The 19142-nt window shown below is 45.6% G+C and overlaps 1 protein-coding gene across 3 annotated transcripts; it reads right to left on the reverse strand.

Moving 5' to 3' along the window:
- Nucleotides 1-847: 847 nt before the first annotated feature.
- On the reverse strand, nt 848-18493 carry LOC110510023 (transmembrane protein 47). Of its 3 annotated transcripts, none has more exons than XR_005040442.1 (4): nt 18124-18493; nt 15492-15632; nt 1473-2718; nt 848-1332 (listed from the first exon to the last, which is right to left on the reverse strand). XR_005040442.1 is itself a non-coding variant. In XM_021591294.2 (3 exons), exons 1-3 carry the CDS (start codon nt 18317-18319, stop codon nt 2537-2539), a joined length of 519 nt encoding a protein of 172 aa, XP_021446969.1. In that variant the 5' UTR covers nt 18320-18493; the 3' UTR covers nt 848-2536. The 3 variants fall into 3 exon arrangements, 1 of the variants encoding a protein (XP_021446969.1); XR_002471522.2 differs by having other exon boundaries at nt 848-1402; XM_021591294.2 differs by having other exon boundaries at nt 848-2718.
- Nucleotides 18494-19142: the final 649 nt, after the last annotated feature.

The raw sequence follows: 19142 nt of genomic DNA on the forward strand, positions 1-19142 counted from the left end.
ACCCTGAGCTTCTGTGGAATATACAGGAGGAAATGGGATTATATGGAACAGTAGTTACAAGTGTTTAAAGGAATGCAGGGAGGAAAAGGGAAGAGGGTTGGACTGAATCTAGTAGAATGACTGACTTTAATGTTTTGTTTTACCCAAATCTACCCACATTCTGTCAAAGGACAATTTCACAAATTAGACGTGTTTGATATTTATATATTCATTAGGTCCCGAACATTCAAAATGTCAAAATAGGCAATAATGATACTGTACCACTCTAATAGTACTCTAATAGCACAATAGGCATGTAATAAATAGTGGGGTCCTGAACTATTTTGCCGCTGTTGTTTGGCCCCACTTTTATCTAGTGGACAGGAGCCACTATTAGTGTCTGTGTGAAGCCCTGAGAGATCATCAATATCCTGCCAGCCAATAGCTCCGAACCTCATTACGCTCCAGCCCAGGAGCCTCATGCACATTTCCCATTTTGCCGCAAGCAGTCACACTGGTAATGACAACTATAATTGCCTTGCTGCGGATGTTTCGTTCTGGCCTGCGAGGCCCCTGTGTCCTGGGTGATGATAGAATGGTGCAGCCATGTAAGAGTTTGCAAGTGCCTTTTACCTTTCTCCTCAGTGGTACACTCCTGCCATAGTTTTCACGGGGTATTTCTGGGCCAGAGTTATGACTGGAACTACACTGTTCAAAGACTATGTTATGCATGTTCACATGACTTTCACTCTTCATAGTTGTGCAAATGTTCAGACCACCAATTCAATTTGCAAAGCATTTGACATAATCTAGAGCAAACGCTTAAGACTGCTGTAATAATTTAAAAGAAATGAGAAGCGTTTGGTCATTATTGCATATATATCAGTACTGTTTATTTTACACTACAAATGTCAGGAGGAGTTAGAAAACCAGGCATGTTTTGGGATTCACCCATTTGAAGTTCTCAGTGTTCAGAAACTGCAATTATTAAACAGCAATACATAAAATATATATCTTCCTGTGGGAGAATAGATAGCAAGATAAATGATACCATAAATACATTAACAATATTATTTGTCGTCATCACAAAAAAATACACAAAAGAAAAAAAGAAATATATGGGTCGTTCCACTAAAAGAGTGCCTTTTGCATCCATTTGCTATTTTAAGTAAACTTTGTGCACCGATATTACATTTTAAAATACTTTTATATTAAATTAATATAGACCACATGGAGAATTCTATAAATCACATTTTTCGATATGAATAAAGACTTGCTAAAGAGCCCAAATTGTGTATTTTGACATGTCCCTCCATGTACCTCTGTGACTTGTAATATTTTACCCCACTTAACCTTACAATGCTGTATTTTGACATGTCCCTCCATGTACCTCTGTGACTTGTAATATTTTACCCCACTTAACCTTACAATGCTGTATTTTGACATGTCGCTCCATGTACCTCTGTGACTTGTAATATTTTACCCCACTTAACCCTACAATTCTGTACGTTTTCACCGTCATTGTAAAGCCCTAGTTATGAAGTTGCTTTGACAAAATCATTGATTTAATGTGATTAGTGAATCATTTACCCCTACCCCTCATTTTAAGGTCATCCCTGTTACATTATCTTAACTCTCGTTTTAATATGGTGAAACTATGCCTTAGTTTTTTTTTTTTTAAGAAACATTTCATAGTCAAATCCTAGTGTAAAAGCAGGTGAGCTGGCTCTACTCCTATTGGACATGTTCTGGTGTCTGTCGTGGAAAGTGAGGGGGTCGAGCACAACATGGTCAACCCTGTTACCCATATATAGACATACTATAAATGTTAAAACAATGAAACATTTTTGGTGAAGCTTGCATTCAATTGCCACTCCCTGTTGCAAACAACAAGCTTCTATTCCCCAAGTCAAAACAGGATTCATGGCTGATTTAAGATTAAATTGTCAACTCTGTTACTTTATTCGGCATGTAATAGGCACTTTCTATTGTCTTTTCTATTTATTTTGAGATGGGAAAACTTTTATTAAGTTGAACATTTGCTCTTTATGACAGAATGTTAAAATGTGAAATCAAAAGTAATTTTTTTCAAAAGGCACCGAATTGGTGGGATGGCCCATATACTGTAACAATCACTTATATAAACACCTCAGCCCAGAAGGTAGAGCTCAGAGAATCTACTTCCTTGTTGCTCTACGAATGGAGATTCATGGGATGCGCCGTCTGTCCAAAACCATTTCTGTGATTTAACATCATGGCTGTCTTTCTGACCGTGGTGAGGGTCTCTGGCACCCCACTGGGGACAGGCAGACATTCTCTCCACACAGCTGCTCCTCCCACTTCATCTCTCCTGCTGATCAGTCAGAGCCAGGAGGCCTCACACACTGTCTATAAATAACAGAGATGTACTGTATGTAGGTGTCGAAGCTTGTCTACGTGGGCAGAGGAAGGATGTGTTTATGTGGGTGTGTTGTCGCACAAGAGAGTGAATGTCAATATTTGTTTGTGTGTGACAGAAAGAACAAGAGAGAGATATAGAGAGTAGGAGAGAGAGGACTCAGTACATAGCATCCTCGTACATGTCCGTCCGGAGGCAGAAGAGGATGCCTCCCCCTAGCATGAAGATGGTGCCCCCCCAGCCCAGTCCGTAGCCCCAGTTGAACTCATGGTAGGTCTGGAGGACAGTTCCATCAATGAACTTGATTGGGTAGAGGACCAGTGCACAGGCCTGAAGGACCACTGAAAGAAAGGGGGAAAAAATAGATACCATATTTACATCTTTCTGTGAGTTAACATTTTACAGTTTAGCAATTAGACAATGTACGTATGTCTACTATCTCTGTATGCTATGTGAAATGGTGAAAGGGAACATCACCAGACAGCCATCATCACTTCTGCTTGCCTGACAAGGCTCTTTGTTGTATGAATGAATGGCTACCTGTGTGCAGGTAGAGAAACATTGATGCCAAGGCTGCTGATGGGAAACTGGAGCTGTGTGCGAGTCAGAGAGGGGACAACATCCAGGGCCAGGGAAAAGGTGGTAGATAGATATCCCAACCCAACCCAGCCGTTACCCAGGGGGTCCATTAACCCTCCCCTCAGCGTCCACTACACTCTATAAACCCTGTTCATCCTCCACGGGTCCTATCACACTCTGTCTGCTCCTACCCTCAGAGGCCCAACAGCTGCTTATTACTGTAGCCTGCAGTCAACTACCAGGCACAACACACCCACCGGACTCATTACTGTAGCCTGCAGTGAACTACCAGGCACAACACACCCACCGGGTTCATTACTGTAGCCTGCAGTGAACTACCAGGCACAACACACCCACCGGACTCATTACTGTAGCCTGCAGTCAACTACCAGGTACAACACACCCACCGGACTCATTACTGTAGCCTGCAGTCAACTACCAGGCACAACACACCCACCGGACTCATTACTGTAGCCTGCAGTGAACTACCAGGTACAACACACCCACCGGGCTCATTACTGTAGCCTGTAGTCAACTACCAGGCACAACACACCCACCGGACTCATTACTGTAGCCTGCAGTGAACTACCAGGTACAACACACCCACCGGGCTCATTACTGTAGCCTGTAGTCAACTACCAGGCACAACACACCCACCGGACTCATTACTGTAGCCTGCAGTCAACTACCAGGTACAACACACCCACCGAGCTCATTACTGTAGCCTGCAGTCAACTACCAGGTACAACACACCCACCGGGCTCATTACTGTAGCCTGTAGTCAACTACCAGGTACAACACACCCACCGGGCTCATTACTGTAGCCTGCAGTCAACTACCAGGTACAACACACCCACCGGGCTCATTACTGTAGCCTGTAGTCAACTACCAGGTACAACACACCCACCGGGCTCATTACTGTAGCCTGTAGTCAACTACCAGGCACAACACACCCACCGGGCTCATTACTGTAGCCTGTAGTCAACTACCAAGCACAACACACCCACCGGGCTCATTACTGTAGCCTGCAGTCAACTACCAGGCACAACACACCCATCGAGCTCATTACTGTAGCCTGCAGTCAACTACCAGGTACAACACACCCACCGGGCTCATTACTGTAGCCTGTAGTCAACTACCAGGTACAACACACCCACCGGGCTCATTACTGTAGCCTGCAGTCAACTACCAGGCACAACACACCCACCGGGCTCATTACTGTAGCCTGCAGTCAACTACCAGGCACAACACACCCACCGAGCTCATTACTGTAGCCTGCAGTCAACTACCAGGTACAACACACCCACCGGGCTCATTACTGTAGTCTGCAGTGAACTACCAGATACAACACACCCACCGGGCTCATTACTGTAGCCTGCAGTCAACTACCAGGTACAACACACCCACCGGGCTCATTACTGTAGCATGTAGTCAACTACCAGGTAAAACACACCCACCGGGCTCATTACTGTAGCCTGCAGTCAACTACCAGGTACAACACACCCACCGGGCTCATTACTGTAGCCTGCAGTCAACTACCAGGTACAACACACCCACCGGGCTCATTACTGTAGCCTGCAGTCAACTACCAGGCACAACACACCCACCGAGCTCATTACTGTAGCCTGCAGTCAACTACCAGGTACAACACACCCACCGGGCTCATTACTGTAGCCTGTAGTCAACTACCAGGTACAACACACCCACCGGGCTCATTACTGTAGCCTGCAGTCAACTACCAGGTACAACACACCCACCGGGCTCATTACTGTAGCCTGTAGTCAACTACCAGGTACAACACACCCACCGGGCTCATTACTGTAGCCTGTAGTCAACTACCAGGCACAACACACCCACCGGGCTCATTACTGTAGCCTGTAGTCAACTACCAAGCACAACACACCCACCGGGCTCATTACTGTAGCCTGCAGTCAACTACCAGGCACAACACACCCATCGAGCTCATTACTGTAGCCTGCAGTCAACTACCAGGTACAACACACCCACCGGGCTCATTACTGTAGCCTGTAGTCAACTACCAGGTACAACACACCCACCGGGCTCATTACTGTAGCCTGCAGTCAACTACCAGGCACAACACACCCACCGGGCTCATTACTGTAGCCTGCAGTCAACTACCAGGCACAACACACCCACCGAGCTCATTACTGTAGCCTGCAGTCAACTACCAGGTACAACACACCCACCGGGCTCATTACTGTAGTCTGCAGTGAACTACCAGATACAACACACCCACCGGGCTCATTACTGTAGCCTGCAGTCAACTACCAGGTACAACACACCCACCGGGCTCATTACTGTAGCATGTAGTCAACTACCAGGTAAAACACACCCACCGGGCTCATTACTGTAGCCTGCAGTCAACTACCAGGTACAACACACCCACCGGGCTCATTACTGTAGCCTGCAGTCAACTACCAGGTACAACACACCCACCGGGCTCATTACTGTAGCCTGCAGTCAACTACCAGGCACAACACACCCACCGGGCTCATTACTGTAGCCTGCAGTCAACTACCAGGCACAACACACCCACCGGGCTCATTACTGTAGCCTGTAGTCAACTACCAGGTACAACACACCCACCGGGCTCATTACTGTAGCCTGTAGTCAACTACCAGGCACAACACACCCACCGGGCTCATTACTGTAGCCTGTAGTCAACTAATCAAATCAAATCCAATTTTATTGGTCACATACACATAATTAGCAGATGTTTTTGGGGGTCTAGCGAAATGCTTGTGTTCCTAGCTCCAACAGCGCAGTAATGTCTAACAATTCACAACAATACACACAAATCTAAATGTAAAATAATGGAATTAAGAAAGATATGTCGGAGTGGCATTGACTAAAATGCAGTACAATAGAATACAGTATATACATATGAAATGAGTAAAGCAGTATGTAAACATTATTAAAGTGCCCAGTGATTCCATGTCTATGTATATGGGACAGCAGCCTTTAAGGTACAGGGTTGAGTAACTGGGTGGTAGCCGGCTAGTGATGGTTATTTAACAGTCTGATGGCCTTGAGATAGAAGCTGTTTTTCAGTCTCTCGGTCCCAGCTTTGATGCACCTGTACTGACCTCGCCTTCTGGATGATAGCGGGGTGACCAGACAGTGGCTCAGGTGGTCGATGTCCTTGATTATCTCTTTGGTCTTCCTGTGACATCAGGTGCTGTAGGTGTCCTGGAGGGCAAGCAGTGTGCCAACAGTGATGTGCTGGGCAGACAGCAACACCCTCTGGAGAGCCCTGCGGTTGTGGGCTGTGCAGTTGCCGTACCAGGTGGTGATATAGCACGACCATAGCACGAGGATGCTCTCAATTGTGCATCTGTAAAAGTTTGTGAGGTTCTTAGGGGCCAAGCCAAATTTCTTCAGCCTCCACACTGTCTGTGTGGGTGGACCATTTCAGTTTGTCAGCGACGTGTACGCCGAGGAACTTGAAGCTTTCCACTTTCTCCACTGCGGTCCCGTTGATGTGGAGAAGGGCATGCTCCCTCTGCTTTTCCTAAAGTCCACGATCAGCCCCTTCATTTTGTTGATGTTGAGGGAGAGGTTATTTTCCTGGCACCACTCCACCAGAGCCCTCACCTCCTCCCTGTAGGCTGTCTTGCCATTGTTGGTAATCAGGCCTACTATGGTTGTGTTGTCTGAAACTTGATGACTTGATGAGTTGGAGGGGTGCAGTTGCCGTACCATGTGGTGATACAGCCCGACAGGATGCTCTCAATTGCGCATCTGTAAAAGTTTGTGAGGTTCTTAGGGGCCAAGACAAATTTCTTCAGCATCCTGAGGTTGCACAGGGCGGGGTTCAGACCCAGGGCCCCGAGCTTGATGATGAGCTTGGAGGGTACTATGGAGTTGAAGGCTCAGCATTCTTACATAAGTATTCCTCTTGTCCAGATGGGATAGGGCAGTGTCCAGTGGTGATTGCATTGTATGTGGATCTATTGGGGCGGTAAGCAAATTGAAGTGGGTCTCGGGCGTCAGGTAAGGTAGAGGTGATATGATTTTTAACTAGCCTGTCAAAGCACTTCATGATGACAGAAGTGAGTGCTACGGGGTGATTGTCATTTAGTTCAGTTACCTTTGCTTTCTTGGGTACAGGAACAATTGTGGACATCTTGAAGCAAGTGGGGACAGCCGGCTGGGATTGGAAGAAATTGAGTATGTCCGTAAGCACTCCAGCCAACTGGTCAGCGCGTGCCCTGAGGACGCGGCTAGGGATGCTGTCTGGGCCGGCAGCCTTGTGAGGGTTAACACGCATAAAATGTCTTACTCACGTCGGCCACGGAGAACAAGAGCCAACAGTCCTTGGGAGTGGGCCGCGTCGATGGCACTGTGTGATTGCCTTGCGGAGGGAATAACTACACTGTAAGTATTCAACCATATTCCCAGTCACCTTGCCATGGTTAAATACGATGGTTTGCGCTTTCAGTTTAGCGCAAATGCTGCCATCTATCCACGGTGTATGGTTTGGGTAGGTTTTTTTTTTAAACTTGGGAACAACATCCTCTATACACTTCCTGATGAACTCAGTCACCGGGTCCGTGTATACGTCAATGTTATTCTCAGAAGCTACCCAGAACATATCCCAGTCGACGTGATCAAAACAATCAGGAAGCATGGATTCCGATTGGTCAGATGAGCATTGAATAGACCTTAGCACGGGTACTTCCTGTTTGAGTTTCTGCCTATATGAAGGGAGGAGCAAAATGGAGTTGTGATCTGATTTGCCCGAAAGGAGGGCAGGGGAGGGGCTTGTAGGCATATGTGAAGAGAGAATAGCAGTGGTTGAGTGTTTTCCCAGCGTGAGTACTAAAGTCAATGTGTTGATAGAACTTCGGTAGCGTTTTCTTCAAGTTCGCTTCGTTAAAATCCCCAGCTACAATAAAATCCTCAGAATATGTGGTTTTCAGTTTGCACAAAGTCCAGTGTAGTTTCATGAGGGTCGTCATGGTATCGGTTTGAGGGGGAATATACACAGCTGTAACTATAACCGAAGAGAATTCTCTAGGGAGGTAATACGGTCAGCACTAGATTGTGAAGTTTCTGTACGTTATCACAATCACACCATGAGTGGATAATCATGAAACATACACCACCACCCTACCAGGCACAACACACCCACCAGACTCATTACTGCAGGACAACACACTGGCCCATACTTCACCACACAGTAAACAAACAACATCCTGTATCCAATCTCTAATTCACTTGTAACGTTCTAATGCATCCTCCTTCAGTTGACTCTGAGCAGTACTCTACCATATGTTATACTCTATGGTTGTGGCATAACATTCTTGGGCTTTATTAACCACAGCCTAAATATAGGCTCATTGGCCCGTATTCACAAAGCAACTCAGACGAGTGCAGATCTAGGATCAGTTTTGCCTTTCAGGTCAAAATTAATAGGTTTATATGGACAGCAGGCACCTGATCCTAGATCAGAACTCCTACTCTCAGACGCTTTATGAATACAGGCCATTGTATTAAACAATTCCGGGTCCAGTATTTTACACGTATTTTACACTGAAGTGTTTAGGTAAAGGCCTACAGATACTGGATCTTAATTTGACCAGTATTGTCGTAGCAAAAGAATCCTATAGTCCAGAATGTTGCTCGATCGGTGGTTATGCTATTACGTGGAAAAATGAGGCTACATGAAAAGTGCAATACGCTCACATTCAAAACTATCAGCAAAAAAAAAAAAAAAAAATCTAATTACAATGAACAAAAATATAAATGCAACAATTATGTTACAGCTCATATAACGAAATCAGTCAATTGAAATAAATTCATTAGTCCCTAATCTATGGATTTCACATGACTGGGAATATAGATATGCATCTGTTGGTCACAGATATCTTTATAAAAAAGGTAGGGGTGTGGATCAGAAAACCAGTCAGTATCTGGTGTGACCACCACTTGCCTCATGCAGCGTGACACATCTCCTTCACATAGAGTTGATCAGGCTGTGTATTGTGGCCTGTTGAATGTTGTCCCACTCCTCTTCAACGGCAGTGCGAAGTTGCTGGATATTGGCAGGAACGGGAACACGCTGTCATACACGTCAACCCAGAGCATCCCAAACATGCTCAATGGGTGACATGTCTGGTGAGTATGCAGGCCAGGGAAGAACTGGGACATTTTTTGTTTCCAGGAATTGTGTACAGATCCTTGTGACATGGGGCTGTGCATTATCATGCTGGAACATGAGGTGATGGCGGCATATGAATGGCACGACAATGGGCCTCAGGATCTCGTCACGTTATCTCTGTGCATTCAAAGGGCCCTCGATAAAATGCAATTGTGATCATTGTCAGTAGCTTATGCCTGCCCATACCATAACCCCACCTCCACCATGGGGCACTCTGTTCACAACACTGACAACAGCAAACTGCTCGCCCACACAACGCCACACACACTGTCTGCCATTGGACCGGTATAGCTGAAACCAGGATTCATCTGTGAAGATCACGCTTCTAAAGCGTGCCAGTGGCCATTGAAGGTGAGCATTTTCCCACTGAAGTCGGTTACGCCGCAGAACTGCAGTCAGGTCAAGACCCAGATGAGGACGACGAGCACTCAGATGAGCTTCCCTGAGACGGTTTCTGACAGTTTGTGCAGAAACTCTTTGGTTGTGCGAACCCACAGTTTCATCAGCTGTCCGGGTGGCTGGTCTCAGACGATCCCACAGGTGAAGAAGCCAGATGTGGAGGTCCTGGGTTGGCATGGTTACATGTTGTCAGCGGTTGTGAGGCCAGTTGGACGTACTGCCACATTCTCTAAAAAGACGTTGCAGGCAGTTTATGGTAGAGAAATTAACATTCAATTATCTGGCAACAGCTCTGGTGGACATTCCTGCAGTCAACATGCCAATAACACACTCCCTCAAAACCTGAGACATCTTGTGGCATTGTGTTTTATGACCATGCTGTTTTATTAGCTTCTTGATATGCCACACCTGTCAGGTGGAAGGATTATCTTGGCAAAGTAGAAATGCTCACTAACAGGGATATAAAGAAATTTGTGAACAACATTTTAGACATTTTAAAGCTTTTTGTACCTATGGAAAAATGTTGTGATCTTTTATTTCAGCTGATGAAACATGGGACCAACACAAAAATATTTTTGTTCAGTGTAAGATCTGACACCTGTACTATAACTAGCTCTATGTTGGCATAATACTGTCATATAATCCTGAACTTCCAGAGAAAAGTCAAATGTTCCACCAGTGTTTAAAGTTGTGTTCTACTGGACTGTATTGAGTTTGTAGTGGCAGAGTAAACAACACTGTTAAAGCTTCCAATTCACTGCTTCATTGACAACGTTTGACCTGACGAAGATCCGTTTGGGATGGAAACGTTGTCAATAAAGAGGTGAATTGGGAGCTTTAACAGTGTGCGGGCCTTCTTGTTCTTTACTAGTATTTTTTATTAGCCTATGTTTTTAAGGATGTGCGTATGCCCACGACTTTTCTATAGACTGTAGTGGCAGAGGTCATAATAGAAAACCTGAAATATCTGAAATATCCCTATAGCGACAGATCTTTCATTATGGACATCATGTGTTAACATTGTTCGATGCAACTTGTGGAGCAGGAAAGGTTTAACACAGTAGTTGCCACACAGTTGTCAGATTGTTATAAGGCTCAGTGAGTGTCTGTTCTGTACATCCTGTGGAATAGTCACCAGTGTTGGCCGATGGAACTTTGATCTAATAGCACTACAACAAAGTTATGATTCACTTTGGCTCCCTTTGGTCACATTGTGTAAACTCATCCCTCATCACATTCCTCACATTCTGAGTCAACGCATTCTTAATAAATCCTTTTAAGAGCAGGAAGCTGTCAGTGTGTGTGTGTGTGTACATGTCTGCTTACACATGTGTATGTTCTTCCTACTTTTAGAGTCAAACAGTAGGGCGCCTAGTTAAAAGAGAGAAATACCACACTGTGGGCCCTCTACACATTTTAACTACTGTTCCTTGTGTGTGTGTATACGTGTGTGTGTATACACGTATGTGTGTGTATATGTGTGAGTACTGGACTCAGAGCAAGGACATTGTGTAATTTACTGAGACCACCTATTTCCTTCCTGCTGTACAAGGCGGCGGGGCCTGGAGGAGAGGAGGAGATGGAGAGGGGGGTAGGCTGAGACATAAGCCAAGGAACATGACTCTGTTGAGGGAGGCCAGACTGAAGTGGCTGGGCTGGGGCTGTACCTCTGGCCAGCAGTTAGGCACAACACTATTGACTCCAAGCCTTTCTCTGACTAGGGGAAAGGCTGGGAAATGTACCACTCTCTCCCCTTCCCTCGCTTCCCCTCCCTCTCCCGTGACTGCTGGCTCCCTCTCTCCCATGACTGAGGGCTCTCTCCCTCTCCACCCCTCTCTCCCGTGACTACTGGCTCTCTCCCTCCCTCTCTCCCATGACTGAGGGCTCTCTCCCTCTCCCCCCTCTCTCCCATGACTGCTGGCTCTCTCCCTCTCCCCCCCTCTCTCCCATGACTGCTGGCTCTCTCCCTCCCTCTCTCCCATGACTGAGGGCTCTCTCCCTCTCCCCCCCTCTTTCCCATGACAGAGGTCCCTTTCCCACCACCCACCCATCCTCTCCCATGATGGAGGGCTCTCTCCCTCTCCCCCGTGACGGAGCCCCCCCCCCCCCCCCCCCCCCATCCTGTGACTAAGGGCTCTCTTCCCCTCCTTCTTCCCCCTCCCTCCGCCTCCCTCCTGTGACTGGGAGCTTTCCTGCCATAAGGAGACCTTTATCCTCACCAGGCCTGAAAGCACTGCCTCTTACACATTTCTCAGCAAATGACAAACAGCGAAAGCCTCAGACATCATATCTACCCCACTACATACTGTTCCTACAGTACTGCAGGCTTTCATGCTGTTTAGGTTTTTCCAAGAGCGAGCTTAAGTAACCGGGTGATGGAACCAATGGTTGGCTGTATCCATCCTTACACCTGTCCCCCAATGGACTTGCAGAACACTTCCCAAACAGAAAACTTAGAAAAGATATGTGTTGAGGCCTAAGAAGAGAAAGTGCAGGGAGTGGGAGAAAGGTATTTGTTAGCATTCGACATAAATGGCATAGCAGGGTGTATGTCTGTTATTAAAAACAAGTTTTATATTGGGGAAAGTTGTACTGAGCACCACCCAAGTAAGGCTGTGGTCTCTGCTTCATCGTTGTTTTCAAACCACAAGATGTACTGACTGCACTGTACACTGCTCTATTCCTGACATCACATACAACACACAGACACGCACAGACCTTTTGTTCTTCATTATTACAACAAAAACAATGTCTGTTTTAATATTGCTTTCTTATATTTTAACCTTTATTTAACTAGGCAAGTCAGCTCAGAACAAATTCTTACTTTAAAATGAAGGCCTACCCCCGGCCAAACCCTAACCCGGACGACGCTAGGCAAATGGTGCGCCATCCTATGGGACTCTCAATCACGGCCGGTTGTGATACAGCCTGGAATTTAACCAGGGTCTGTAGTGACGCCTCTAGCACAGAGATGCAGTGCCTAAACCACTGCTCCACTCGGAATGCTTGGTCTACTATGCTTGTCCCCTCTGGGAATGTTTTATATGGTGATGTATTGGTTGTAATATGTCGCTGTTAATTTGCAACAGTACAGTTCACACAAGACAAACACAAAGTATTGTGAAATTCATTTTTTTGAACTATGACTTTATGAGTTGAGTGCTCCTCTGCACTGTCATTCCAGGACTATTTATTGTGTTTCACTGAGCCTGAAAAGTAAAAGGACCAGAGCAGACAGAAAGAGTGAGTGACTGAGTGAGAGAGTGAGTGAGAGAGAGTACAGACAAAACAGAGAGAGAGAGAGAGCAGACAAAGCAGAGAGAGAGAGAGAGAGAGCAGACAAAGCAGAGAGAGCAGACAAAGCAGAGAGAAAGAGAGAGCAGACAAAGCAGAGTGAGAGAGAGAGCAGACAAAGCAGAGAGAGAGAGAGAGAGAGAGAGCAGACAAAGCAGAGAGAAAGAGAGAGCAGACAAAGCAGAGTGAGAGAGAGAGAGCAGACAAAGCAGAAAGAGAGAGAACAGACAAAACAGAGAGAGCAGACAAAGCAGAGAGAGAGAGCAGACAAAGCAGAGAGAGAGAGAGAGAGAGCAGACAAAGCAGAGAGAGAGAGAAGAAAAAGCAGAAAGAGAGAGAGCAGACAAAGCAGAGAGAGAGAGAGAGCGAGAGAGAGAGCAGACAAAGCAGAGAGAGCGAGAGAGAGAGCAGACAAAGCAGAAAGAGAGAGAGCAGACAAAGCAGAAAGAGAGAGAGCAGACAAAGCAGAAAGAGAGAGAGCAGACAAAGCAGAGAGAGAGAGAGAGAGAGAGCAGAAAGAGAGAGAGAGCAGAAAAAGCAGAAAGAGAGAGAGCAGACAAAGCAGAAAGAGAGAGAGCAGACAAAGCAGAAAGAGAGAGAGCAGACAAAGCAGAAAGAAATAGAGAGAGAGAGAGCAGACAAAGCAGAAAGAGAGAGAGCTATGGGGAGGGAATACATTCCTCTCTTCATTGGTAACTGTGCAAATTCTGTGGCTGCTTTTCTTGGCACACAGCAGCCTGCTTTCTGGGTCTCACAACAGCTCCCTCACCACAGAAAAAGTTAGCTCAAACCCAACTCCCCTCTTATCCCCCCCACCCTCTCCTTCTCCACACGTTAGTATTTTATTACGATCCATGTTAGCTGTTGCCAAGGCAGCAGCTACTCTTCCTGTCCTGAAGTCCAAACAGAGATAAAACATTACATAAAACAAAACACTGTGCATTATATAAATGTATATTTCTCCATTACAGTATTACAATACTACATTACTAACAAAATTGTGTGGGTGTGTGTAGAGTGCATGTTTTAGAGAGTGTGTGTGAGTCCCCGTTGTGCGGTGAGGTGTTGTTTTTTCGCTTTTTCTAATCAGATTTTACTCCTGGCTTGAGTTACCTGAGGAGGAAGAGAGTTCCATCCTGGCTCTATATAGTACTATGCATTTCCTAGCCACTGTTCTGGACTTGGAGACTTTTCAAAGACCTCTGGTGGCATGTCTTGTGGGGTACGTATGAGTGTCTGAGCTGTGTGCTAATCAATTAAACAGACAGACTGCTACTTTTAACCTCACCCTCACATTCAGTCTCAGTCAGTGTCTATTTAGCTTTGTGCAAATAACTTGACCATTTTCTCAAATGGTAATTATGTGTCTATGTAGACCAACTGTGGTGTGAAGAGAAAATGCAGGTAACTGCCAAAATAAAGGAAACACCAACATAAAGCATCTTAATAGGGCGTTGGGTCACCGTGAGCCGCCAGAACAGCTTCAATACGCCTTGCCATAGATCTGGCTATGCTCCATGCCATAGGCTGTAGGCTTGTTCATTTACCCGACAAGATATGTTATGTCCCATGCCATTATTTTATATTATATGATTTTATAGTAAAAATAATAGAATTTAACTGAACTGAAAGAAGTAGAAGTGATATTTTTCCCATTTCGGAGCGAGTGGAAATATGAAGTGGATGATGTGGAGCATAAAAGTGATCATTTGAAACAGGTCCTATATGCTTGATTTTGAGTTATTTGGCAACTTTAGTTGTGAGTGATACAAACCTTAGAATGTCTTACAAATCAAAATGTATATGGGATGCATGATGGGACTACGGGCTATCGATGATTTGAGAAAGTCTGCAAAAAAAAAACTCGCTCTCTGTTCCTTGCCTCATGCTGCACATGCTGTGTGTCCTCTCATCAAGTGATCATATTTTCACCCATCAGACTATTCTCTCGTCTTTACTAATATGACCCTTTTGGGAACAGGGGAAAATACATGTTATCTCTATGCACTCGAATAAATCAAATCAAATCCTATTTGTCACAGATAATAAACATTGAGTAGCAGCAGTGTAAAAATGTTTGTGTGTGTGTGTGTGTGTGTGGGGGGGTTCAATGTAAATAGTCTGGGTGGCCATTTGATGAATTGTTTAGCAGAGAAGTGAGAGCCAGTTTCATCATAAAGCTTGATGGTTTTAACAAGGCACACCTGTTAATTGAAATGCATCCTCATGAAGCTGGTTGAGATAATGCCAAGAGTGTGTAAAGCTGCCATTAAGGCAAAGCGTGGCTACTTTGAAGAATCTCAAATATGAAATATATTTTGATTTGTTTAACACTTTTTTGGTTACTACATGATGCCATATGTGTTATGTCATAGTTTTAATCACTTCAGTATTATTCTACAATGTAGAAAATAGTAAAAAGAAAGAAAAACTCTGGAATAAGTAGGTGTGTCCAAACTTTTGACTGGTACTGTATATATATTAAAAATGAACATCATATTTTTTGCAGTGGTGGCAAGAATATAACAGCGGTTGGCCACTGCTCCTAAATGAATATAGGAGAAACATTAGAGATGTAAGTGACGGTGTTGTGGATTATTGTAGAGTGTTGTACAGTATGTCCATGTATGGTGTTATGTTGGAGCATGATGGATGTACCTGCAGTGAACAGGAACACAGCCACCATGCGGTAGTGCCGTATGCGTGTCCCCCGGCACAGGGAGATGAGGGCCACCAGGAAGGTCACCAGAGTCACCGCAGCACCGGCCAGCAGCAGCACCAGGGTGGCGATCTGCCAGTCTGCAGGAGGAGGAGACATGTTACAGTCACTCACTGAAATCACACTATGGTGGAGTTGAATGGATCCCCCATTAACTCAGATCAGTGATGATAGACAAGCAGGAAACAAATAACCTACTGCTCGTTACAACGCAAAACACGTGTGTTTGTGGTCAAGAAAATATATTAAAATTCCCCACACACAGCTCTCCCTCTTCAGTGTTAGCAGACAGTGAACAGGGAGCTTAACTCATACAGCTACTTCAAACATGCTCACTTGACTATGTGCCAAAAAGGTTCTCCCATATCCTCCATCCCATCTGCCACTGCCTCTCTTCTGTCCAGGTTCTGGCTGTGCAGAAAGTGCTGAAGTACAGTGCTCCAAAATCCAGCTGACTGTTCAGTTCTCTCTCAGGTCTGTTGCGTCTCGGTTGGCTGGCTCATCTCAGAGAACAGAGAGAAGCTCCACCCGAGGCAGCTAATGGGCTCCGTCTGTCCTCTGTCATGTCCCTATCTGCCCCCCCAGGCCATTTACTCTTTTGTCTCCTGTAATGTTAACCCCACAGCCCTGATGCCCTTGTCCTTATGAGCTCCGCCAGGCAGGCAGGTGTTCTCTCTCACTGCCCAGGGACAAGCTTATCTCTCAGGGCCCACCTCACATTCACCCCCACACTCTCCACATTCCACCACAACAACAGAGGGGAGGAGATCCATCACAGCAGCTCATAATGCCCCCTCTGCTCCACCTCATCAAGCTGTGTGAGATGAGAGGCCTCCACAGACCCACTGGGGATGGATGCTGATGGTTCCTCATTTCACCCCTACTCAAACGAGCTGGACTTAGAACCAACCACAGCACCAGGATGGACCAGAGGAACAATACAGAGACCATTCCATTGACGACACGGTCTGTCCAGACAAACCTCTGAGGTGGGGATAGCAGGAGGCTCTGGCAGGAGAATGACAGGTGTTTTTCTGACAGAGACGGACCATCAAGCTGGGTTGGGAGAGGGAGGGTGTCGCTGGCTGGGCACAGATCTGAGAGAAAGGATCCTATCAGAGGAGACAGCCAGGGTTAACCTGCCTCGCCTGAGCACAGCACCCATCTGGTGTCTGTCTCAGTCTCCACTGCCTGCCAGCCTCTCTGCTCTGTGCTGTGCTCGAGTCATAAAGCTGGCTGCAGTGGCAGTAGTGTCATCCCTAATGCCCTCCCTGCAGGTAAAATAAACAGCACATTCTACTCTGCTTGGAGGTTCAGCCAAAACAGCTACTGAGATACTGAGAAGCAGTAGGGGAGAAGGAAGATACTCTTGTTTGGAAGGAGCATGGGATATTGAAAGAGACCAACAATCGTTTTCAGTAGTGCAATATGATAACATGTTGTTTCCATAAATAGATAGAATACATTCTCATCAAACATATGTTTATGGCCAAAGGAAATGTTTTTTTCTCCCTTAAATATGTGTCTTGAACCCAGTAGGAATGTGTGAGAACTCCATCTCCTTAAAACAAACTGTGAAATCTATCTATGATAAGGCTTTCAGTCCCTAACCAAGGACCCTCAATCCCCATCCCCCATTCAAAGAGAGTGGCCTACACCAGTGGAACGCAACAATAGGTGGAACACACCCACCTGCATTCACAAAGCTTACAAAGGCCAGTGGAGCTCCCAGATGGCACATCACGTCATAGGGACAACTCTCAGCTGAGAAAGAAAACTTCAAATTGCAAGATCAAAAAACCGCGAGGACACGAAAAGAGAACCGATATGCCTAAACAGCTACTTGTATCTCGAGAATTACTCACATAGGTGGCGAATCTCCACTATATTGGCGCGCTCTGACTGACAGGGCAGAGAGCAAAATATTACCACTGGCCTGGAACGCAAATGCTACAGTAGACACGCATATGTGGAGCCGGACTGAGAGCGATTACAGTACATTAACAATGGTCCATTGTTTTATCTCTTCATCCATGATGTACATAGAAATTCACCGTAAATTCCAGACATTTCTCTCACTATAATCAGATTGAGTCACGCATTGTTCTTCTATCCATCTGGGCCAGTCTGTTAATGTGTGTAGACTAAACATTGTATAGCCTATGCTAGAACTTTGATAAAGAGAAACAACTGAAAAAGAGACTGGGTCTCAGTGGGCTTTTCCTGGTCAAATAAAATATTAAATAAATAAACTGCACCAGACGACCCCCAGTTTCCATGCCACAGCATGAAGGCAGGCGTTATAGCCAGGTTCTATAACGTGTGTTACAACAGATGATGGGAAATAATATAATGTTTTAAAAGGCCAATATCACAATGTTTGGGTACCGTATAGTCAGTCCCAAGTCATGCTATGCCAATAAAGGCCTACTTCCCCATTATTTTGGGAGTCAAAGGATTATAACTAATTATGGGGACCCCTTTTCATCTGGACAGAACACCACTTGAAAGGCGTGATTTACATCAAGATACAGAATCATTTTAGGGAAAAAAACGTTAATCGCTTCTTACCAGATGTGAGGGTGGAAAGGCATCTCCAGCCAGCCTCTGTTTCAGTGCATGATTCCCATAGCGACAAAGAAAAACGCTCTGCCGTTACCCAGGCGGGACTCAATAACGCTACGATGTCCAGACACAATGCCAGAAATATACAAAGTAAAGCAATCAACTTGAACGGTCGGAAAACGTACACTTCATTTATCGACATTTTTTCATATTAAGTTGACTTGGACCCACGCGTGTTGAAATTGAGGAGCAAATAAAAGCTGCGACAGGGTCCTCAAGCACGATCAGATCCGAAAGTTCAGAATCGACTACAGCAAGTTGTGGTGCAACCCCTCATAAAGTCCTCTCCTCCCGGCGTCTGTCTGTGCGCACAATGCGCTTTACTCAGATCCCGTGCGCCCCCATCTGGACAATTGATATGGCAGCTCCCACAGTCACTGCGGAACTCATTTCACTACTACAGTTGGGATAAGGATGGAAATATACGAGCCATCAATATAAGAATGATTACAGACGGAGTAGTCTCCCGTGGGCAGATTATGCGTGTAGTTGACCAAATTATTCAAGATTTTACTTCTGGGTTAACCGAGATTACAGACGGAGGCGCTTTGGATACCATGGACTGGAAACCAATCAAAATCCCGAATTCCTCCCCACATTGGAGCATCCCGCCAGTCGTTGGTCGCCTAACACCTCTAACAAGGTCACATGACCGTCCCATAACGACACCTGGTCAGAGGCTGGACTTCAAGTCTATGGTTGCTGTCCAAACACTTAAAGACACACCCTATCCCCTCTGCCCTCAAATTAAGTGGACACTTCTGATGACGTAACATGACGTCTGACGAGTATACACTTGCAGGGCAAGGGGCGAGGGAGGAAGGAATATTTTTCAAATGGACCACCTTTGGTTGGAAATTCGTCACTCGTTCATCCCGCCATGATTGTGTTTTCCGCCACAGGTAGCTTGTGGGTGCTTTATATGCGCTTCAGTCAATAATGAGTGCATGTCTACTTATATTAAT

Source organism: Oncorhynchus mykiss, chromosome Y, assembly GCF_013265735.2.
Source record: "Oncorhynchus mykiss isolate Arlee chromosome Y, USDA_OmykA_1.1, whole genome shotgun sequence".
Lineage (NCBI taxonomy): Eukaryota > Metazoa > Chordata > Actinopteri > Salmoniformes > Salmonidae > Oncorhynchus > Oncorhynchus mykiss.

Excerpts from the sequence above, each read along its gene's own strand:
- LOC110510023 (XM_021591294.2), bottom strand. The coding sequence starts at position 18,319 with ATGTCGATAAATGAAGTGTACGTTTTCCGACCGTTCAAGTTGATTGCT. Across the intron at positions 15,633-18,123 it reads CCTTTCCACCCTCACATCTG|ACTGGCAGATCGCCACCCTG; the intron begins GTAAGAAGCGAT and ends CTCCTCCTGCAG. Across the intron at positions 2,719-15,491 it reads TGTGTTCCTGTTCACTGCAG|TGGTCCTTCAGGCCTGTGCA; the intron begins GTACATCCATCA and ends CCTTTCTTTCAG.